This window comes from Podarcis liolepis (assembly GCF_965112155.1).
Source record: "Podarcis liolepis genome assembly, chromosome: 11".
Lineage (NCBI taxonomy): Eukaryota > Metazoa > Chordata > Lepidosauria > Squamata > Lacertidae > Podarcis > Podarcis liolepis.
This window is the reverse complement of record NC_139565.1, coordinates 48,607,383-48,631,621: the sequence shown is the minus strand read 5'-3', so window position 1 is coordinate 48,631,621 and position 24,239 is coordinate 48,607,383. Positions and strand designations below refer to the sequence as shown.

Here is a 24,239-nt window from a genome sequence, read left to right as displayed (position 1 = left end):
CCTTTGGCAGGCAGCTAAAAGCTTACAGTACAGCGAAGGTGTCTGTTTGGTGTCAATAGGCAGGAAGTTACAAAGTTTCAGCACTGTCGCACTAAACCATTGCATTCTTACAGATGCGGTGTGAGTATTTATATACCGTACCCAGGGCAGGTAGCAGAGTAGTAAGAAACAAACAAACAAACAAAAGTACTTCAGCAACAACAACAAAAGACTAATGCAACATACAAACAAGCAAATTTAAACAGCATGAGCCCATTCAAAACAGACAGTATGATCAAACTGCTTTACGTTTAAAGTGCTTGCATTAGTAGTTCTCATTTTTCCTTCACTGAAAAATAGGTACCAGGAGGACTCACCTTTCTGACTGCCTTTGCATGACAGAATTGCACAAGGAGCAGCTATTCTGTTGGTGGAAATAGCTTTCACCCAAGTAACAAAAAAGTTATTACTGATGTTAATAACTGTGCTAGAGTACCAATATGCCCCAGCAGGGTTGATGGGAGTGGGATGGGTTTAGCCAGGGGAGGCAGTAATATTAAGTGTCAATAGTAATAACTAATAGTAGCAAATAACATGTATGGGACTTGGAGGGATTCCATCCAGCTTGGTTGTCTTCCTTGATTTTGAAACGGGGGTCTTGAAACTCTGGGGATTTTGAAATGTTTTGTGAGCATTTGTATCAATTCTGGGAGTCTAGAATGATCAGAGGGGTTTGTTTTTAGATATGGTACATTTGGAAAAAATGCAATGAAATCAAGGGAGACCAGTCTTTGGTTAAAAATGAAATGACAGTAATACTTTATGGAGAGCAGTAAGAGTTGTAATATGTCAACAAGCAGCTTCTCCTAATTTGAACTTGTAACGCCAGACAAGACATATAGAAGTTCCCTTGTTTCCATGTAACTATGATGCAGCCCAGGAAAGACCCACTCCTGAATTGTACATTGGGTTGCATGAACAGAATGGCTGGTGTTTTCCACACTGTAATGATCGTTTGCTCATCCAGTATGTGCAAAAAGACATATCATGGCCTCAGTGTGGTTTTGTTAAAAGAACTAGAGACCCTATATAGCACCGTATTTGAGGGAGGGACTGTTTTATAACCTAGGAAGGGGTGGACCTGCAGCCCTCCAGATGTTGCTAGACTGCAATTCCCATCATCCCTGACCCTTGGCTGGGGTTGATGGGAATTGGACTCCAATAAATCTGGAGCACCATGGGTTTCCCATCACTGCAAATTATACTATTAACAGGTCCATAGAAGGTTGTAACTGCTTTAGTCATCTCCCACTGCTCCCCCTCTTTGTTATCCATCCTCCTGCTTCCGTGGCAAGTTGGGAAAGGCAGAGCAGCAGGGTGGGACGGGGAGCAGGGGCTATTTCTTTTCTTGTTTCCTTGGACCTTTTCTCTAGGTTGGCAATCCTACATTCCTGAGTGCTCTGTTCAAAATAAAGAAGGCTTCCAACTCAAGTTATTTGGCTCAAGAACCTTTTGACTGACTTATTGGGCAGAAGATAGCTGGAAAAATATTATTTAGTTATTTTAGTGCAGCCTTACAAAAACTGTGGGTAGCAGGTGTGATCTTCTCTTTGCTCATACACAAAGGAATGCCTCTTCCCCTGAGAGCATCTGCTGTGACGCATGCAAGCATTATCAAAAAAGAAGTTGCAAATGTGTTTACTTCTTCAGTTTGTTCATGTGCAAATCAATGCACTTCTGATTGATTGAATCAGTTCTAATTGATTCAAACTCATAATTATTTTTTTTTTTAAAAAAATAGGTAGCAGCTTCCCAAATAACCTTGTGTTTTGTGACCTGTCTACTTTACATTACTACCTCCACATTTTTTGGCAGTCCTAGGAAAGCAGTGGATGGTGTTCATTCTGAGTTACACAACACACCTCTAAAGCTCCCATGTGGCAATGATTTTCATCACCAGAGACTCCTCTGCAGTTTCAAGGGACACAAATCTGTTGAATTTCCTCAATTAATAAGGACTCTGGAGTACAGACAGTCCTTGTAGATATATGTTTATCCCGTTGTTCCTACTATTTGATCTACAAATGGCTTTCCTCCAGAGAAGAATATCATCCACACAGAGAGATGAAATGCCCCTAATGAGAGGCTGAACTACCAGATTTCTAGAGCTCTTTAGGTTGTGGGAGAGGCGATTATAAACTCTCAAATTACTATTGTATCTCAAGGCTTCTTCATATTGCAAATTGGGGTTGTCTTACTCTTCCCAGAAGAAGAAGCATCTTGAAACACAGAGAATTTAAGAAATTATTACAGCTTACTTTTAAGTTAGGACTTAAAAGAGGCAATAGAGAACTGCTGCTATTTTAATAATTTACTGTAGGTTGAAGCCAACTAAATAATATTCAAAGTAGACCCATTGAAATAATTGGATGTGACTTAAGTCAATTGGCTTGAATATTTTATTTATTATTATTTATTAAATTTGTATACCACCCTATCATCTGAAGATCATAGGGTGGTTTACAACATAAAAATACAAAATGAGAACACAAAATACATAATAAAACAAAAACAAACCAATGAACCCCTCCCACAAACACATGCTGAATATTACTTGGTTGGGTGCAACTCTTCATTTTTAAAATTTGTTTCATTAGGGCCAGTTCATGCATTAATGCTTCTAGAGCAGACGTGCACAAGTGTCAGTAATCCCCAGCACATATCTGTGCAATATGTGGTATACCAAGTCAGTGACCCATCAGGGGTTGATAACCACCCTATCCTTTATGCTGCCTGCCTGGGCCTGGAAAAAAGGGGGAGTGTCATTGAGTGTTTCACAGGCCACAATGTGTGGTTAATAGACTTGGTGGGTCATGCAGGTACAGGCCTGATTTAGATGACGGAAGCACCTTGGTGAGGTGGATCATGTAGTTTCATCCCATGCTAGCTGAAACCTGGTCTGAGAAAAGGCAATGTTGACTTCTCTGTGTAGAGCAGAGGTGGGAAACCTGTGGCCTTCCAGGTGTTGTTGGACTCCAACTCTGATATGTCCCCTTCCAGCATGGTCAGTGGTCGGGGAAGATGGTAGTTGTAGCTCAGCAACATATTGAGGGCCACCGGTTAGCCGCTTCTGATCTGGATGTTACTGCAACTGCATGGGAGGAAGTCGCAGGAAAGTTACTTGCACTTCACGGTGGTAACATATGAATCAGCCCTTAGGTCTGAACAAATGAAGGGGAAAAAACCTTTCCTTTTTCTCTTTAAAAACAAACCAGAAATGGAGTCTTTTGCCCAGGAGTTTTCTTCAGGATACCTCATCGGAGAACTTCTCAACAAGTTTGAACTCCAGGATGACTTTGCTCAGTTTTCGCAAAGCAGGTTAGTAGATGGTATATACACAACATCAAATGGTTAACATAGTAGGTTAAGTGGTGGCTCCGAGTCCTGGGATAGGGGGCTTAAGCAAAATGCCCTCAGTAGGGGAATCCTACCTCCTTGCCTGTTGCCACTGATGATGCATTAGCTTTCTCCCTCTGGGACCAATCTGCATCACAGCTCAATACAAGAGGGAGAGCCAGGGTTGTTGCTCCTCCACGTTCCTGCCTCTGCTTGCGTACTTGAAGATAGCTAGAGAGCAGGCAGTGGCAGAAAGGAGAAGGACCAGGAGGGCCAAGGGACCATGGATATTTGACATAAGACTTAGACATCTGCCTGCCTGAATGCCAATGCCAGTCCAAATAGATTAAGATGACAACTGGTGTAAAACGCAGTGTGTCCCCCCCCCCCAACTCAGCTTAGGAATACTGAAGGCATATGGAAATCTGCAGGTATGCATGGGTTAGCCCATCCCCCTTGATGACAGCATGTGCCTCCCAGCTGGCATGTGATTGACTCAATCTCAAGGCCATCTATGCACATAGAGTTTCCAATTCTTGAGATGGGAAGGTATGCTGCTGCCATACACTTTAGTGTAGAGTTGGTGGGGCCAGCATATTTTTGCAGGCCCCTTCATGCATTCAGAAACAAATGCCTGAATAGGGATATTGTTTATTGCTAAAAGGTGACTAATGATGTTTGGCCAACAGTCCTAGGCAACTACATTTCCCACTTGGAAAAGGAGAGGAAGGATGTAGCCGTGTTTACATATTTCATCCAGCACTTCCCCGTGTGCCTGCTATATATACTTGTTGAATGATGATTTCCATGCTCCCAAGAAAGCTTATCAAAACCCAGATAGATACGATAAGGAACTAGGATTGGTTCCATAGCTCAGTGAGTGCATGCTTTTCATGTAGAAGGTCCTGGGGTCCAAACTCAGGTATCTCTAGTTTAAAAACCTATTTAATGTGTCAGGGTTAGGCCACATTTCTGCCTTAGACCTTGGAGAATGGTGGCCAGAGTAATTAATGTTGGGGTAAGGCTGCAACCCTAATCCCACTTACCTGGGAGCAAGCCTCATTTGATTCAGTAGGACTTACTTCTGAGTAGACAAAATTGGATTACCCTGTAAATGGACCAATAGTTTGATTCAGTATAAGGCAGTTTCATATGCTCAAAATCTTTAGGTTTCAAAATGTGGTCACCCAAACGTTTTGATCTGTTCCTAATGATAATTTTGTTTAGCTCTATCTCTCTATAAATGAACGTGCTTATTGAAGAATGCTGGGCTTTGGTATCAGTTTTTGGGAAGATTTTCACATTTCAAAGGAAACAGAACCTTATATAACTGCAGAGTCTGTTTACGTTTTCAGGCTTGCCAGTGCGAAACTTAACAACTTTTCTCGCATGGAGCCCACCCTTCAACTCCTGGGCGTGCAGTTTGACCAGAATGTGGCCCGAAACATCATGACAGAGCAGCATGGAGCTGCCACCAAACTGATCTACCAATTGTATGTGGCGCTAGAGAAAAAGAAAAAAGCAGGACTCACTGGAGTTGCCATGGATGCAATGAGACCCTCAGCTCCCGCAAAGCTCAAGAGCGTGGGAACTGAAATGTATCGAGAGGTGAGCTTGTTGAGATAAGAACACCTTTCCCAATAGAGAAGCAGAACATCACATGTGACTATACCTGTTAGATATATACCTATGACACGAGAGATCAAAATAGAATTCCTGTAAACTAAATTTCTGTTTCGTCTACTGAATCTCTGTGTAAAGGATGCAGTGACTTAATTGATGGGAGTTGAAGTCCAGCACCACTTTCAAGACACATATTGCCTACCTCTGCTCTAGAGGTTACTCTAAATTCGCTTTCACCAAACTAATAGCCACTTTAAGAACTCTCTGATCTCTTTTCTTCGCAGTGTCCCAGCAGGTATCTGCATAGTTCCTTGCATTTTCAGTCTCACAACAAATAGCTTTGGCCACTTGTTCCTGGTTTCTATCTTGGCAAGCTGAAACTGGGCAAAAGGCCCAGAAGGCTAAATAAGGAGATCAGAGCTGTAAATCTTTCAGAACATATGTTCCATCCTCACACATACATCCTCACTCTGTATAAGCTGGCTGTACTACCATAAGGGCAAGAATAACTTTAAATTAGCTACATATTTCAGGCCAAATCTACACTGAGGTGGCTGGCATTCCTTTTCACTTGCAAACCTTTTCTTTGATTTAGTTTTGCTCAGGGTGGATTTGATTTAAATCACGATTTAAACCACTAGTCAGTAAGACTTGATTTAAATCCCCCCTTTTTTTTACAGAAAAGCATTGCTGCTGGTATAATCTTAATATTTACAACCAGACGAAGGTTTCATTTTTGGAATAATAAATTTTCAGAGTTGTTTATACAGTTATGTCAAAAATTACTGATTTGGTTATACCATTAGAAATACATAGATAATTATGAAATTATTGTGAGGTTTGGTAAGTTAACTGTTTATATTTGGACAACTTTTCTGCTGTACTTTATTGGAAGGAGAAAAATAATCATTTCCTTAATATCAATTTAAACAATTTTTTAAACTAAAACAATAACATTATAGCATATGTCTCCATGTTTGTTAACTGATGTGGTTAAACATTTTAAACAAGCAAACAAACAGACAAATTTCCAGCACACATGAAAAACAAAACAAATCCTTATTTCCTGATGGCCTTTGGACGATAATGTAACTTAAATAGAAAACTATCTTTAGAAAGATTTTTTTTCCTCCAAAAGCATTTTATTTTAAAATCCAATTTAAATTTAAAAAAAATCTGATTTAAATAAAAAATGATTTTTTATTTGTATTTATTTTATTTTTAAAGAAATCATTGGCTTTTATGCTCCCTGGTTTTGCTTCATGAGATATTTAATTTATGTAGAGCTGGGCTGCTTCACTAAACAATAAATTAACAGATTCTTTTATCAGATTGATGGATAGTTGACAAAGCTTTCTGAAAGAATGTAGCCTTGAGCCAGCAAGGGAGAATTCATGTGCAGAAGCAGGCATTCATGCATGTGCCCCTCTCTGGAGCCATGTCCACAAATAGGTGTAGTGCTCAGGGTTTCTAATTTGATCCAGCAGCTTTAGGTGTGTGTGTAGCCTCAGCTAGTAGCTGAGCAGAAGCGCTGATCAGCAATCAGTGCTTACTTAACCACCCATTCCTGGTCAATGCACCAACATTAATTGAATTCTCTAATCATTTGCTCAATAGCATCCCAGGGAAACAGATAAAAACTAGGATTGTAACTGAAGCAAATCAGTCTATTGGTTGGTGTACAGTGCTTCATTGGAGGAATATTATAATCTTCATATAGCAAATGGTGATATGAGGAAATAGGAATAAAATAAATCAATGTAATGCAATATAGCAATGTAATACTTTTAGAAAAAATAGCTTTAAAATGTCCTAAGGATTTGGCCACCTTCTAACTTCCTCTAGCCCAACTAGTTGTGAAATGGAATTTGTACATTCTCTCACATATTCACATTTTGGAAGAGCTACTCATCCAGGCCTGCAGCCGGGCAAAAGCATGCAAAGCAGAGTTGAACAGGGAGCAAGCAGAGAGTGAAAATGATTCTGTGAAGCACCTTTTATACTGAACAGGAACTGTATCTGGAAGATGGAATTTCCCATCTTTTATATCAATTTAATTACTTTTGTAGGTGAGTTTACATAAAATGTCGCTTGCGGATTACAATAATCTAAGCATAACTGGAACCCTTATTTCTTCTCCACCTAGAGTATATGTGCCCTGATGCATTCCAGTGCTTGCTTTCCAAAACAGCCATGATTCCATGTATGTTTGGGCATCAAGGCTGTCGTCTTCTTCACATTCCTTAACGGCACATTATGCTGATGGCATGAAATTTCCTTCTAATCATATTGTCATCCAAGATGTCAAAATCTCACACGACTGTCACTGAGAAGCAGCAAATATTTCCAAGCACAGTTAATTTTTTCCATTCCTGTCATCACCATGGCTGCCAGTTAAAAAAGAGTAAGCAGATTCGCTGATTTAGCAGAAATCAAAGGTGGTTGCCACCACCTTTAGTTCTGCAGATTACAAACCACAGTGCTTCGACCATATTAGCTGGCAGTGGATGCTGTTAATCTGGACGTTGCTAGCTCTGCAAAACTATGAAGTACAGCAAATGGTATTAGGGATGGGGGAGAAATTTGACTCGATTCACATTTAAAGGTAAACCTACCCAGATCACACTTTCTTAAACAATGTGGAGATGCAGTCATCCTTTAAAAATTGCACTCCTCTGAATTTTTGGAGTACAGTTCTTAGGCAAAGTAATGTGTAAAAAAATGCAGATTTTAGGGTAGAATGTGTATTAAAAATGCATATATTAACTGCACATACTAAAAGGTGTTATATAATGGAAAATGTGTACGTTTGGGAAAATTGCATACAAACATGCATATATTAGGAGAAATTCACACTAAGATGCTGGTGAATTTTCACAAGCCCCTCCCTTTTTTATTTTTAAAAAATGCAAACTGATGTGGAAATGTGGAGAACTAAAGTTTGGAAAAAGGAGAAACTGAAATCAATGGATTCACTCATCCCTGTAGCTGTGAGTTAAGGGACGCGGATGGCGCTGTGGGTTAAACCACAAAGCCTAGGACTTGCTGATCGGAAGGTCAGCGGTTCGAATCCCTACAATAGGGTGAGCTCCCGTTGTTCGGTCCCAGCTCCTGCCCACCTAGCAGTTCGAAAGCACGTCAAAGTTCAAGTAGATAAATAGGTACCACTCTGGCGGGAAGGTAAACGGCGTTTCCGTGCGCTGCTCTGGTTCGCCAGAAGCGGCTTAGTCATGCTGGCCACATGACCCGGAAGCTGTACACCGGCTCCCTCGGCCAATAAAGCAAAATGAGTGCCGCAACCCCAGAGTCAGCCACAACTGGACCTAATGGTCAGGGGTCCCTTTACCTTTCATCCAAAACTAGGCCAAGATAAAATATGTTTCAGACATGTAAAAAGCTGTCCTAATTTGACCAGGGCTCAGAGGTAGAGCATTTGCTTTGCATGTAATTCAGGCCCTGGTATCTCTAGTTAAAAGAAGCTGGCAGGAGGGGATGTGAAGAACTTTTCTTTGCCTGAGAACTAGAGATCTGCTGCCAGTCAGAGTAGGCAATGCTTGGTTAGATGGAGAAAAAGTTACGTCTAAGGAGTTTACTATGACTCAATGCGGTATATAAAGATTTCTTCAAATCTTTTGGAAAATCTTCTCATTTCAGCGCCTTAAATGTCTAGTGCCGCGTCAGGTAGACTTGACCCTGCAGCAGATTTCAGACACCTTTCACAGCAAAGCCAAGGTCCTTGAAAGTCAGATAGCTCGGATGCAGTTTGTGGAGCAACAGCAAGCAAAGAAAATTCAGGCGGAAAAAATCGTTGAACAATTTGAAAATGTGAGAAGCCTACTTAATTTTTTTTTTTATAAAACCTCAAAGCTGCAGGAAATGTTTGTGCATTGTTTTATGCTTAAGCCTATGAATTTTCCCACCAGCTGCATCAAACACAGTGGGAATTATTTCTAAGTAAATGAGGATTGTGTTGTATGTATAACAGAAAGCTAATAGAAATAAATTGTAGTGTTTTCATTTAATTCAGCTAGAACTGGTTCCGTTTGCCCCACAAAACCTGTAGTATAGCGCTGAATCAGAGCAAACAGCAATTGGGTTTTTGGAGGATTGCAGTTTGTTCCGAATTAGCATTAAAGAGTGGGTTTTCTGGGGGAAAGTAGTGGGGTAAAGGCAAAACTAATGGGGCTCGTGCCTAGAAAGCACAGGACAAGCATAAAACCTCTTGGACCCATGCTTTCCAGGCACAGGACAAGTAAAAGTGTGGACAATCCCTTAGTTTCATTTGTATATCGCTGAAGGTGATGCTGGAGTGTCATTCCAGTGCTTGGGGGTGGGATTCAGGTTGCTTTTGAAGTATATGAATCCTAGACTGCAGGGGACTTTAATAGCAAGCACCCATACCTTGCGTTTAGCCTGGCAGCAAATTGGCAACTAATGCAGTTCTTGCAAAGCTGGCTGAATAGGTTATTGCCTCCCAATAGGATATGAGGGACACAAGCTGCAGCATGCAACACTGTAAACTTCCATTTTGCCTTCAAGAGCAGTCTCGTACAGAACACATTAAAACAACTGACTCCAGAGCAGGGGTGGACAAACCTTTTTCCACCCAAGGCCAGCATTTCCTGGATAAATTTGCACTAAATCTTCTAAGCAGTCACGTTGGCAGTAGGGAGACTTCAGTAGGAGATCAAGAATGTGTTCTGTTGCCATTTTTGCAAAAGAAGCAAAATGTTATACTGAATTCCATTGCATTGCATTTTTGTTTTGAAATCCAGTTATGTTCCTCAGCAATTGATCATATGGAACAACTGATTGCCCTGAGTGGGGATATGCATCTCTTTGGACGTCAAAAGACACATTCAGTCAGTTTAATGGGGCACAAATGACCAGTGGGGTGGAGATACATATCTGCAGTGGTTGCGAGTGCGGAAAGTTGCTTCTAGGCATAAGTCTTCCTCCTGAATTTGGGTGTTTTTTTTAAATCTTTGGTCAAATACCATCTTGCCCCCACTTTTCAAGCTTTGCACATCCATGCAAAAACTCTTTACCTATTCGCATTTTATTTGAATCATTTACTTAACAATATGCCTCAATAACAGTTTGATCTAGGGTGTCAACATTTGGAATAAGACACCAGTCCAAAGCAATTGGGTTTAGGCTTACAGTAGCTCCACCCCTGCTACTTTGAACACTGGGAGGGGAAGTTATTTCCAATGCAACACTTCACGATTCCTGAAATAGGTTTTAGCCTGAAGCTTGACTCTGAACATAAGAAAATGAATCCTGCTGTGATAAATCATGTTATTTAGCTGCAGTTTCTATGGGAAATTTAAAAAGGCGTTTTTATAAATAACAATTTTTCAACTTACGCTGAGTCACACTTCCAGTGCACTTGCATGAGGTGGCAGACTACTTTTCAATTACATATTCATTATAGCTGTTCAGCTTGTTACTCTGTGATTATTAAAGTAAATAGGACAGGCACCAGGTTTTGAGGGGGCACGTGCCAAAGTGCTAGCTTGTGGGGCCCCCTGTGTAGGTATAGCTGCCATTATTATGGGCAGCTTAGAGCCACCATTTTCAGTTTTCTCCAAGCTTTCTCACCCGAGGAGTACAGAGTAGCTGTCGGCTAACGGTGGGCCCTGTGTTAAGACTAGCAACCCACTGGGGCACTCAGACCCCGGTGATTGCCTGAAGATGCTGCATACTGCCACCAAGTGTGAAAACCGTGTAGGTTGGGAGGAATGTGCCATCCCACATCCAGCAGCAAGTTCCTCCTGTGTGACATGGTAGGATGTCCTATCGCAGCCTGGGTAGCACTTGACAAACAGGAGGCAGGGCTCTGTGTGACTTGCACTACCCTGCGGCCCATCATTTGCTTGCAGAGAAGCCACCCCTGGGCATGCTCATAAGTAGAACATCTGCTTTGCATTCAGAAGGTCCAAGGTTCCGTTCCCAGCATCTCCAGGTAGGGCTGGGAGAGACTCCTTCCCGAAACCCTAGAGAGCCACTGCCAGTCAGTGCAGACAGTACTGAGCTAGATAGACCAGTGGTCTGATTCCGTATAAGGGAGTTTCCTATGTTCTTATGTAACAAATAGGGACGCGGGTGGCGCTGTGGTCTAAACCACTGAGCCTCTTGGGCTTGCCGATCAGAAGGTCAGCGGTTTGAATCTCCGTGATGGGGTAAGCTCCTGTTGCTCTGTCCCAGCTCCTGCTAACCTAGCAGTTCGAAAGTACACCAGTGCAAGCAGATAAATAGGTACTGCTGTGTTGGGAAGGTAAACACCGTTTCTGTGTGCTCTGGTTTCCATCACGTTGTTCCGTTGCACCAGAAGTGGTTTAGTCATGCTGGCCACATGACCCAGAAAGCTGTCTGCAGACAAACGCTGGCTCCCTCAGCCTGAAAGTGAGATGAACGTCACAACCCCATAGTCGCCTTTGTCTGGACTTAACCGTCCAGGGGTCCAACATGTAACAAATGCCAAATGGTAAGAAATAGCGAACTTATTTGAGATGCTGTTTATAGTGATTACAAGCCCTTTAACTTCTCATAATATCTCATTTTCTTTTTGCTTTGGTTTTTTTTAAACAAAAAAGCTCCCATTATTTACTCCTCCCAATTTTGTAATATGTTTGTGACCTTTGTGTGGGCAGAAAGTGACTCGAAAATGATGGCGCTTTGTGGGTAATTAATACTTAACAGTCAGTAGCCAGTTTTAAATAGCTCATTACCTTCTCATTGGATATTTAGAAAATGGTAGAAAATCGAAGGCAGCATGAAATAATGGCTAAAATTCATGCAGCAATTATCCAGATTCCCAAACCAGTACTTCAGCGCCCCGTCAAGGCAATTGAAGACCAAAAGATTATGAGGAGGAGGAAGGAAGCAGAGGTAAGTTCTGAACTTTTAGAACTGGAAATTTAAAAATCATAGGCAGTGGAATTCACTAAGTATTCATTGCTCCGGCACCGCATCCCAAATTCCTCCACTTGGAAACAAAGTCTGCTTAATGTGATTCGGAGGGGGGGAAGTGTTTGTAGAATTATCAGTTATGTATCTATGGAATTAATCATCCATTGTGTACCATGATGTTTGAAGAATGTGTGCATGTCTGTGTAAGTAGCATTCTGGTAGAATAGCTCTTGGGAAGGGGCTTGGGGACCCTGGCAGGTTAGCTGTGAGGGTGTGTGGCCTTTGAGCTGAAGAAGATGCCTCCCCTGTGTTGCAGGGTATTGAACAAAAGGAAGGAAATTCAGATGTGCCTTCTTGTTTTTCAGATCACCTATGCAGAAATTAAGAAGTTTGAAAAGCAGATGAAGAAAGAGAGTGGCATGCCTACCAGGCTCACTGAGAGGTAATGTTTGGAACAAGTGACTTCTGGGTAGACTTGCTGTTCCACGTGGAAACTGAAGCAAGTGAGGGTCTCCCAGTCTTGAAGCTGCCAGTCACCTGGTTAATAAGCATTCTTTCTAGGCAAATAGCTTGTCATGCAGATGGGCAGATAAAATGTGTTGGAAGTTACTGCACTGACATTAAATTCTGCTTGCTGGAAACATTGCCTTCTTCGTTTTAATTTTTTGTTGGAAGTACTTTATATTGACTTGTGGTTTATTATACAAATGCTATTGGAGTGATATATACAGTTTAAGAATTTTGGTATATATTTCCACTCCACAGTATCTTGGGGTTCCTAAAGCAATTGTAGGACTTCAAATGAAAACCTTTCTGTCCACTTTCTACACCCCAGATATCCTGCTATACCCCTTACTTGTCTTTTTTGTAAAGACAAGTTTTCTTTCTCATAGGGGAGTTGTTCTAGTTCATGATAATTTTGGTTGCCATTTTCTGAACCTTTTCCAGCTCAACAATATTCTTTTTTGAGTGTGTTGACCAGAACTGTATTCCAAGTGCACTAACTATAATTGGCAGTATGATTTTCAGTTCCTTTCCTAATGATCACCGATGTGGAATTTGCATCTTTCACAGCTGCCACACGCTGGTTCACCATTTTCAATTACCATTTTCAGCATGATCCCAATATTTCCTTCGTGGCTAGTCTCTCACCAGTTCAGACCCCATTAGGATATATGTAAAGTTAGTGCCGTTTGTCCCAATGTACATCACATTACACTTGCCTACAGTGATTTGCATTTGGCATTTTACTGACCATTAACCCAGTTTGGAGAGAACCTTCTCGAGCTCTATGCAATCCTTTTCTGTTCTTGTCACCCTGAGCAATTTATTATTATGAACAAAGTTAGTAACTTAATTGCTCACCCCTTACTTCAGAGACCAATACAGTGGTACCTCGGGTTAAGTACTTAATTCGTTCCGGAGGTCCGTACTTAACCTGAAACTGTTCTTAACCTGAAGCACCACTTTAGCTAATGGGGCCTCCTGCTGCTGCCGCGCAGCTGGAGCAAGATTTCTGTTCTCATCCTGAAGCAAAGTTCTTAACCTGAAGCACTATTTCTAGGTTAATGAAGTCTGTAACCTGAAGCGTATTTAACCTGAAGCGTATGTAACCCGAGGTACCACTGTACTGAACACTGAGACCTCAGCTGTTACATCCTCCCACTGTGAGAACCTGCTCTCTAATTCCTGTTATTTAAGCTTTTACTCATCCATAAGACGACTTGTCCTTTTATCCCATGACTATTAAATTTACTCAGGAGTCTTCGGCCAGCGATTTTATCAAAAGCTTTCTGAAAGTCTTATTATACCATGTGTGCTCTGTTGGATCACTCCATCCACTTTCATTGTCTAATCCTAACCCTCTCTTCCATTTGGAAGTCTGAACCATTTTCAGTATCATCCCTTAGTGATGATTTATCCTGAACTTCAACAGTATATTCCTTTCCCCTGAAGATACTTTTTAAAAAGCTGTTCTGCCAATAGATTTTATGCACCAGCAGTTCATGTTCGATACAGGTTCAATCAAGTGCAGCAAATGGATGATAGGGGAGCTATGCTGATCTTCTTTTTTATATACTGCCCTTCAGTCATATTCCCAGGACAATTTCCAAAAAGACTTAAACAATTAAAATTAAAATTCAAAAAAATAACTGAATCATCTATAAGAGCCACAAACTGTATGAAACAATCAAAGAGCTAAATACCCTCTCTTCCCTCCATCACCTACCCACCCACTTCCAATCTGAATTGTGTGCCCTCACCCCTAGCACCCAGCACATCCCCTACATATTAAACAAAAAACCCAAGCATGTAAAGGCCAGGCACATGATTAGCATTGCATCTAGTTTCACACTTGAGCACCATGAGACAGCAGCTGCCTCCTTTTTGTTGAATGTTATGCTTTTAGCACTTTCGAAAGGGTGGTAGGGAAGTAAAATGGAGAGAGCCCAGGCTCCCAGTGTTGGGATACTGCCGAGGAGACGCTGGCTCCAGCCACCGGCCGGCAGCCAGGCGATCACCGGTTCCCGGAACAGCATCAATCAATCAGTGACTCAAGCCTCAGTAGCCTTCTGAAGCTACCAAGCACGCTAATTAGCAATACAAAAGCAATATACAAAATGGAAGTTCCCAGCAGACTGTGCTGGAAGTAAACAGGCATGTGACACACAACAGTCATGCCTTTACCTTTTAAGGTGGAATGGAACTATGTCCTAACACCCAGAACTTTAAAGTCCTAAAGACTTTGGAGGAAGATAGAAGCATGTAAGTAAAAAACAGATGCTTCTCCTTTCTTTAAACAGTTTCTGCCACCTTCGCAAGGTGGTTGCGGAATTCCTATAGGTCTCCTGGGTCTTCTCACCTCAAAGTACCTCCCCTCTGAAGAAGGGCACCACATCTGTGACATAGAACCCTTCCTCAGAGCAAGGCATCATGGGGGCAAGATGGCCCTGGAGAGCCATAGGAGGCTGAAGCTGCAAGAGTGGAGAGTTGCTTCCTGAAATGCTCTGATTCCACACACAAACACTATGTAACTCTATAAAGCTCTGTGAAAGGATTGACAGCACTGTGAAAATCATTGACAATAGTCACAACATTTGATGAAACAGATTGGTGGCAGTTCCTTTGTGCCTGATATAGATATTTATATAACACTTGATGCCCCCAATTATTATTTTAGCATGGTGCATTCGGCAGTGCCTTCACAGGAACTGGATACAACGCCAGCCATCACTGACCTGTTGAACACCTACTCAGATGATGAATATATCAGGAAAATTCAGAAACGTCTTGAGGAGGATACCTTTGCCCGCGAACAACGGGAGAAAAGACGACGGAAGATGTTAAGGGAGCAACTAATAGCCCATGAAGCACAAGAAGTGAGTTAGGGGTACTGCCTTAGATTTTTGGGTTACACACTGACAAAGTGGCAGCGAGTTATCAGTTTGTGCTAAGATACACAACTACCATAGTGAGGCCTATTAGTGGAGGGAAATCTGTAGTTGGGCATTTTCAGGAACTGACAGGACACTGACAAGTGTGCACCGGAAAAGGGGGCTGGAGTCTGACTTGGGAGTGGGGATCAATGATTTGCGGGGAGCTGTACCAGCCAAGAGGCAAGAGTTGGAAGGAGGGAAAGCTTCAGAGCTGCAGGGTGGAGCACAGGATGCATCAGAAAAGAAGGGAGAGGCAGGCCAGGCAAGTGAAGGGCCGGGAACTTCCCCACCCTCTCCTGCTCCACTGTCTCCCAGAACCAGGAGGGGATTGAAAAGGGATGAGCAGAGGAAGTTTGCACATAGGCATAGTCTCTGGCTGCTTGTGCGCAGCTGGTCGGGCAAAGATACATAAGCTGGTGGACGGGGACTGGCCCCCTGTTGCTGCAACTGCTCCATGGAGCGCAAACCTGGGAATAGTGTGTGTAAGCATCCAGAGCTGTAGAAGCAATGTTATATTTGACAATAAAGAGTTAACTTCCTGCTGTGTGTATTCCTTTGGCTGGGAAGCATAGTTTTTATGGAGTCCAACCAAAACTGCAGACAAGCCTTCTTGTTCTTCAGAGCTCCTCGTCAGGCTTAATATTAAGCAAAATGGTAGCAAGAAAAAGCTGACACGATGCTGAAACTTCAAAGGGCAGCAGTTGTAGCAGTTTTCAGACTACATGCAGGGGCTCCTCCTTAGCACTTAGCAAGGGGTAATCTAATGTGCAGTGTAAAGTTATGTGTGATTGCTTGGAAGCAGGTCCCACTCAGTTCAATTGAGTTTACTCGCAAGTAAGTTAATTTAGGCCCTACCATGGATTTTCAGTTTCTTCTTTTGCTTTTTTCATACATAGCAAGGGGTGGAAGTAGTTAAGCATACTATCGTAGGTTGTCTTTCAATTTTATTTCAGGAGGCATATAGAGAAGAGCAGCTCATCAACCGGCTAATGAGACAATCCCAGCAAGAGCGGAGGATCGCTGTGCAACTGCTGCACGTGCGGCACGAGAAAGAAGTGATGTGGCAGAACAGGATTTACAGAGAAAAGCAGTTTGAAGAGAGACGGCTCAAAGAATTCCAAGAAGCTCTTGACAGAGAGGAGGTAAACATTCATTATTTTCTCTTCCATCATCATCTTTTTTTAAAAAAGAAAGCTCTTGGTCTGTCTTGTCTCTTACATTCGCAATTGCATTTATTCCGACTTGAATTTGCCTTCAAGATGCTTTGGAGGTATATGGTTAAAGTGCTCCAACTTGTTGCCAAAGAAACCCACGTAATCAGCAGAATAGAAGGACACAGAAAATGGCTGAATCTTAGTGTTTGGTGGAAGCGGAAGGTTATCAACTCCTCCAATATACCAGTTTCCCTTAGGCTGGGAAGCAACTTTGTAAGCCTGGCCAGAACATTATTTTCTTAGCCTGCTGCCAGAATTAGAGGATGTAAGGCCAGAACAAAATAATAATAATAATAATAATAATAATAATAATAATAATAATAATAATACAGCAAAGCCTTTTATTTATCTTTTTGACAAGCATGAGCTGTTGTAGCATATATGCATACAAAGTGTTAGGTTTGGTTGCATTCTAATGCAGCTTGAAAGTGCTGAGAATGGTGTGCATTGTGGATGTGAATGCATTCATCTTGTGCTGCCAGGTGGAGATTTGTCCCATGTAGAGGTTACAGCTAATTTACAGAGTGCACATAGCAGTGCTATGTTTGTATGTGTTGGCTTCTAGTCATCACTGTGCAGGCAAACAAACAGCCCAGGCTTCCCCCTGAGCTCCCTATTGGCTTGCCCCTCCCCTTTCCCCTAACAGTAATTAGCAGCAATGTGCAGCGTTGGGAAAACAGGTCAGCAATCCGGCCCCACTATGCTAGTCACTAATGCACCACACCACTCTTGGTCATCTCACAGTGAGAAAGTAAGCTCAGACCCACAGCCACTGAAATTCTGCAGCACTCCTCTAATCAGGCATTAAGAGAGAAAACGTTTGCAGTGGAAGGAAGTCACGTGAGATCACATGGATTTTGGACTGTGGCCAGGGATCATGAAATTTGGATGACATTCTTCTTACTTTTTTTGTCCAACTCCTTTTAGGCTCTTGCAAAGCAAGAGAAAATTGAGCAGGAGGAACAGGCCCTGAAAGAAAAACAGCTGCATGCAATGCTTGCTGCCAGAAGAGCTGAAGATCGCTATCAGAAGCACTATTCAATTTGTTGGGAAGTGGTTGAGCAAATCATTGACTTATCAACTAAAATAGGAGAATATCGAACGCTGACAAACAAGTAAGTTGTTTTATTCTGGCGGGACTTGGCTTGGTTTACCCCCCACTGAACTGGGGAAAGTAAATGTTTTACACTCATTCCAAAGCTGCAGAAATAGATCGTTCTTCATTAAGAGCCCCAAGAGTTTGGACAGTAAAGCAGCCAAGACGCCACAGGCAGAACAATCTGCAACCAAGTCCAAACACTTACTGATTCAGGATGGGTGGCCCTCCAGATCCTTTTAGACTTCATCTCCCATCATCCCTCACCATTGGCCAAGCTGACTGGGGCAGATGGGAGTTGGAGTCCAGCAACATCTGGAGGGCTACAGATTCTCCATCACTGACCTAGGTGATATCATTAGTCATTTATTTTTTTAAAAAGAAAAAAAAATCCTGTACATTTAATTATGTAAGAAACCAGTATATTTGTAACTTTGTGATTTGCTCTTTCTTTGTTATGCAGTTCATGTTTCTCATAATAGTTTGCATGTCAAGAGAAAGCCATTTTGCAAGTTTATCTCCTATTAATTAATTTATTTAAAAAATGTACATATCACAGAGGTTTACCGCAAACATACATTGAACCGTGCAATAAAAACCATATACACATTTTAAAATCAGCTTTTGCAGAAGGTTAGTATGTTCATTGTCAGTGTAAGAATGGCAGCATAGGAAAGTTTTCAACAGGTGCTTTAAAGTTTAAACAGAAGGTCCCTGCTGAACCTTTATTGGCAGAGTCTTCCAGAAGACTAGGCCAATGACACTAGAGGCTCAGTTTCTTGTTGCTGTCAAATGAGTCTCGCCAATTTGGGGGATATTGAATGATGCTCCTGCAGATGATCTCAGTGATCAAGGTGGGATATAATGGTACATGCAGTCTGTAAGAGACCCTAAGTTGTTCAGGGCTTAAATTAATTAAAAATCCTTAATGCAAGTCGTTGAATCTTGCTTGGCCTCAGTTGGGCCAGTGCAGATGTTTTCTACAATGGTGTCTCATGTTGTCAGCCATGTTCCCCCATCAGCACATTTGCTTCTTCATTCCGCACCAACCAGAGCTTCCAAACCAAGCCCAAGGGCAGCCCCACATAGAGCCTTTTTGTAGTAATCCAGCCTCTAGGTTATCAACACATGAGCTACTCCTTTCTAGGAACTGGCAAACCAGACAGAAGTGGTAAGAAGCATTCCTAGCCACAGAGAACACTTGGGTTTAGTTTATCATAACATCTGAACCTGGGCTTGTGGTTTGTCTTGCTCCAGACAAACCATGAGCTACAGTCAAGGTTTGTTCTTGGCTTGCTGCCACTCATGGTTTGTCCGTGAAAGGCAGACCATGAGCCCTAGATTCACATGTAATGCTAAGCCAAAGCATGGCTCAGCTCCAGGAAGCATTGGCAGCAGGAAAACTAAAGGAGGAGTGAAGTGTGTCAATGTATGCACATGCTTACTCACTTTGGCTTGGTAATACATGGGAACCACGTTGAATTCTGTTCCTTTCAGAGTACAGTGGTACCTCAAGTTACATACGCTTCAGGTTACATATGCTTCAGGTTACAGACTCCACTAACCCAGAAATAGTACCTCGGGTTAAGAACTTTGCTTCAGGATGAGAACAGAAATTGCGCAGTGGCGGCAGCGGGAGGCCCTAAAGTGGTGCTTCAGGTTAAGAACAGTTTCAGGTTAAGAACGGACCTCCGGAACGAATTAAGTACTTAACCCGAGGTACCACTGTAGTTCATGTTTGTTTGTTTTTATAATAATTTTTATTAACCGGCCAATCATATCAAATTAAATCACATCACATAAATTCCGAATTACAAAGCCGAATTTTAAATTTTGTTGGACCCATTTTTCAAGATCCGAAGGGGGATTCTGATCATCTTCTTGCTACTGCATTATTGTCCAAATCAGACCAAATCAGTCCAAACAGAGTTCATAATTCTATCCAGTCTTATCTTGCTGTTTCCACATCACATCTTGTTCATATATTTTCTCTTTTTTCTTTATGATCTCTTCTGATAGTCTGCTTAAGCTGATAAACACCAATAATAATAATCCTGTGTGAATTTTTCCGTTCTTCCAATCCTCAAATCGAGATGGTTTCCATATATCATCGCCTTCATAGATAACATCGCTCTTTCCATCATTAATTACAGATCTGTCGTTCTTAAATCCCTCTGAGGAGTTTCACCCACGATATAAAAGCAGCTCTATTTCTCTGTTTCTCCTCTCAGACTTAAGTCCTCCGACAGAGCTTCCTAATATGGCGACGGCACTGTAGTTCATGTTTTAATTTATTCTTTCTTTGCGTTGCCTATTTGATGTTGCTATTGATCCATGTAATTCTTAGAAAACATGCTTTAATCGATCTAACCACAGATTTATTAATATATATATGTATATATTTGCTTGATTTCCTCAGCTTAATCCCAATAAAGCTGATGCGTGACTGGAAAGAGCTGTTCTTAAAAGGGAAACCGATTTATGAGCAAGCTGAGATTGAAATGCCTTTGCCAGAGGAACCAACTCCAGGACAATTAGTAGAACTGGACAAAATGAATTTACTAGATGAAAAAGATTATGATGAATATAAGGTACTCCCAACTGACATGGCCTAGTGGAAGAAAATGCAGCTCGTTAAAATCATTGCTCATGACTGCCACCTTTTGTCCATGATGCTGCATAGATTTCATATAATAGTTTATACTAGTTTAGCCCACGTAGTTAAATGTACTAAATAATCTGTCTTTCTGGGACTAGGCGATACTTTGAATTGTTGCCATTTTGGAAGGCTGTGCTGTCATCAACTGTTTTGCTGTTTGACACACAAATGCAGTAACCTCAATATGCAGGATCACCACACATTTGTGAGAAATGAGTTACATAGCTGTTATTTCAGCAGAAGTTAAATTGTAGTACATTCCACTGTGCTAGAAAATGTAACATAAAGGAGTCCACAAAATCTAATGTGAAATAAACGCCACGTCTGTCACAGAATGAGTAGTCTTATTTCATGCAACAGAATTGGTATCTGATAAAAAGGTGGATTAGTTTTTTCTAGTCAGATTCCTGGTATTTTGAGATCAGCTTATTTCAATATCATTACTTTTTATATAAGGCAATTCTGAGAAAGAGCTTTTATCATTATCATCTCCATGCAGGAATCTTAAGAAGAGAAATTATAGCTAAGTACATAATGTTTCTTTCTCTCCTTAGTTTCAAAAGCGGACTATGATTATATAATTGAACTCTGAATATATGTATCTTATGATACAATTTTTTTCAAAATACAGTCACTCTCCAAATGCCATTGTTATCAATTTGACTGCATTGAGGGAGAAAATAACCTTTTTTTCTGGGTTTGGATCTACTAGCTTATTTGAGTCTATGCAGTACCATCTTTGCAAATAGTCTTTGTGTGTAATAGAGTTTTTAAAAAATCTTGCTTGGGAAACTAATACCACATTTATACGTTCTCTTTGTGCCCACATCCTGAACCAATTTATTTTGGTACATTTTATTTTCTACTAAGTAGTAAGTCTTCATTAGGAGTTTGGTGGCTGCCTCAACAACACAAAGCATGTTAGTTCTTTTTTTTAGGTTTTAACACCTGTAAGTGAAAGTTGTTGTTCATAATAGGTTGTATATTTCAACAGGGATTTCCTTTGAAGAACAAAGACTGTTCTCTTCACTTAACATCAACACCACAGTAGTGTTGGCTATCATTAAATTGACCCACAGAATATTTTCAATGTGTTTGGCTTGTAGATTTAAGCTCATTCTTTATGATACCAGTACACTATGGTCATAGAATCATAAGGTGGCAATTGAGCTAAGTTTTACTCATAGCAGACCCATTGAAATTACTGAACACAACTAAGTTCAGCCTAATCAGTCTACTTTGAGTAAAACTTAGTTGAATACTACCCATAGAGCTGGGCTAGAGACCAAGCCCCTTATTGGTGCAAGAAACCCCAGGGTTTGAGCATCCTCAACAATCTCTGCTTAAAGATCTCCAGTGGGGGAGAGCCAACCACCCCTCTAGATAGCTGGTTCCACTGTGAAACCTCTCTTGTATTCAAAGATGTTTCTCCAAGTGTCTGTTGAGGGAGAGATGGGGAACCTGTGGCCCTCTTGGTGTTGTTTGACTACAACTACCATCATCCCTGGCTATTGGCCAAACCGTCTGGGGCTGATGGAAGTTGAAGTCCAACAACTCTTCCTGTAAGTGGAGAAGGACTGCAGCTCATTGGAAGAGTTCGTGCTTTGCATGGCAAAGGTTCTAGATTCTACCTCTGGCATCTCTGGGTGGGGAAGACTCCAGTCTGAAGTCACAGAGAACTGCTGCTCCTTAACACAGAAAATTCTAAGTTACACTGGGTCAATAACTTAGTTTTTGTCCTGTTGTACAGCTGTGCTGTGCATCACAGAATGTGTTTACAGCCCTTATCAAATAGAGTGTTCTGCTGAAATAAAAGTGTGGTTTTGTGCCATGTGTAATCTTGATACCACAGACTCTATGCTTAAAAATAGAGTTGTGGAGCCAAATTTTAGGGACCAGATCTGAAGAAGAAAGACTGCAAGAGGCACTCAGACCTGGTGCCTAATTAATCTGCAGTTTTAAAAGAAAAAATTATGGTCTTAAATTGCTATTTAAACTTGATTATATTTTTTTAGCGCTGCTATTTTAGTTTTTGCTGTGCTTTAAATTTTGTATTCAGTTACATCTTTTTCTCCAAAAGCAGTTCCATAATGTAACGTAAGAGAAGCCCTGCTGGATGGATCAATCAATCCAAAGGCCCATTTAGCATTCCGTTTCCATAGTGGACAACCAGAATTTCTGCAGGAAGCACACACTGGATATGCCTGCAAGAGCAATCTCCTATTTATGTTCCCCAGCAACTAGTTTCTACAAGCCTACTGCCCCGATTTGTTATTTTGCTTAAGCTCCTAAACTGCAGGATGGCCCTGATGGCTGTGTTATTTTTTGCTGTTTTATGCAGTTATTTCACTAAGATGTATATAAATCTCGTTTTACATAGTCAGGCCAGTGGTCCATTTAGTCTACAGTTAAGGGTAGCATATTGGACACAGACCAGCTGTCACCTCCAACACAGCTCTTGACTTTTCCTCTCCACCTCATCACCCTAGACCTTGGAATGCTGTAGATCAGGGATGGGAAACCTTGGCCCTCCAGATGTTGGTGGGTCTACAAATACTATCTCTGTCCATTGGCCATGCTTTCTGGGACGGATGAAAGATGGAGTCCAGCAACATCTGGAAGCTCACACGTTCCCCATCCCTGATGTAGTTCAGTCTTGGAGCTCTTAGGCACTTTATGGCAGCTCTGCTATCCTTTTTATTGATTCTTTGTTTCCAAGGTAGATGTGCTTGTTCCATTCTTTCAGCTTGGGCAGCTGCTCTGAATGGAAATACCTCCTTTTTTAGAATTTTGGGGGAGTTCCATTCAATGCCCTTGAGACATGCAAACTCCACAGTGACAGGGCACAGTCAACAATGTCTCATTGCTTCTTTGTATGACAGATGCAAGTAGGTATGGACTGCTCACCAGTTGTACAGTTTCATGAAAGCGTGTGATCTGGATATGGGGAGAACCCATTCCACATTATAGCATATTTCACCTCTGAAATACTGGTTCCCATGCTTCCAGTTGTGTACTTAGGCACAAACTGGGAGCAGAGGAGATGTCCTATGAAAACACACCCTGGTCTGCCTCCCCCAGATGCTCCTTTCCATCATCCTCTGTCTCCAATAGCTCTTCTCCTTCCCTGGTCTCAGCCGAGGAGATAAGCGGTGAGTTCACTTATCTAAAACCTTGCCTTGAATTGCTTTGAGAAAGTAAGTGGCTTTCTCAGGTTATGATAAGGCAAGCTACAACTCTGATGTGTGCCGAAGAAGAAACCACAGAGTTGTACAATATGGACAAGATAATGGCCCAGTGTGGAAGATTTCCATGTCATCTCAACCAGGAAATGGTGACTCAGTGCTGGTTGATATGCTTTTCCGCACACTCTTCCTCCTTCTCCGGCTGTTGTGCACCAGCTTTGCCACAAAGATCCTGGCTTGTATTCAGCCAAAATTCCCAGTTACATCCAAACCTGGGATTATGGCATAACGTAGGCTAACAGCCAAGAAAATAGGGTGTTACTTTGATTTGTTAACTGACATTAAGGTAGAGTTTCCGAGTTGAGATGCATTCTGGCTTAATACAAGTCAGGTTTTTAGACCAACGTCAGCACACAGTGAGGGGAAGCAGGCTATGAAGAGGACTCTCTTTCCTCATACTCCCCCCTCTTCTTTCCATATACTCAAAGTCAAATAGTTACTCCTGTTTGGGGTAAAATACAGTTTGCCTTTTCTTTAGAACCAACAAACTATGGTTTTAAACTTGCCTATCAAATCACTATTAGAAACTACAGTTTGAAGCTGGTTTCCAATCCTGGCTTGAAGGGAAAGCACAACATTATAGTTTGTTGTTTTAGGCAAACAATGGTTTGGAGAATCAGAAATGTTATGGATGAACTGGTCAGGTATGATAACTGAAAGTGGGGCCTTTTAGCC

The 24,239-nt window shown here is 41.5% G+C and overlaps 1 protein-coding gene across 4 annotated transcripts in view; it reads left to right on the top strand.

Moving 5' to 3' along the window:
- The window catches only part of SPEF2 (sperm flagellar 2), a 100,110-nt gene that overhangs the window by 956 nt on the left and 74,915 nt on the right, over positions 1 to 24,239 (top strand). For all 4 annotated transcript variants that reach the window (XM_083465656.1, XM_083465655.1, XM_083465654.1 and 1 more), the window contains exons 2-10: positions 3,255 to 3,357; positions 4,731 to 4,983; positions 8,653 to 8,823; positions 11,752 to 11,892; positions 12,279 to 12,355; positions 15,095 to 15,293; positions 16,304 to 16,492; positions 17,492 to 17,679; positions 20,080 to 20,251. In XM_083465656.1, coding sequence (XP_083321782.1) covers positions 3,255 to 3,357; positions 4,731 to 4,983; positions 8,653 to 8,823; positions 11,752 to 11,892; positions 12,279 to 12,355; positions 15,095 to 15,293; positions 16,304 to 16,492; positions 17,492 to 17,679; positions 20,080 to 20,251 — 1,493 coding nt within the window. The remainder of the gene's footprint in view (positions 1 to 3,254; positions 3,358 to 4,730; positions 4,984 to 8,652; positions 8,824 to 11,751; positions 11,893 to 12,278; positions 12,356 to 15,094; positions 15,294 to 16,303; positions 16,493 to 17,491; positions 17,680 to 20,079; positions 20,252 to 24,239) is intronic.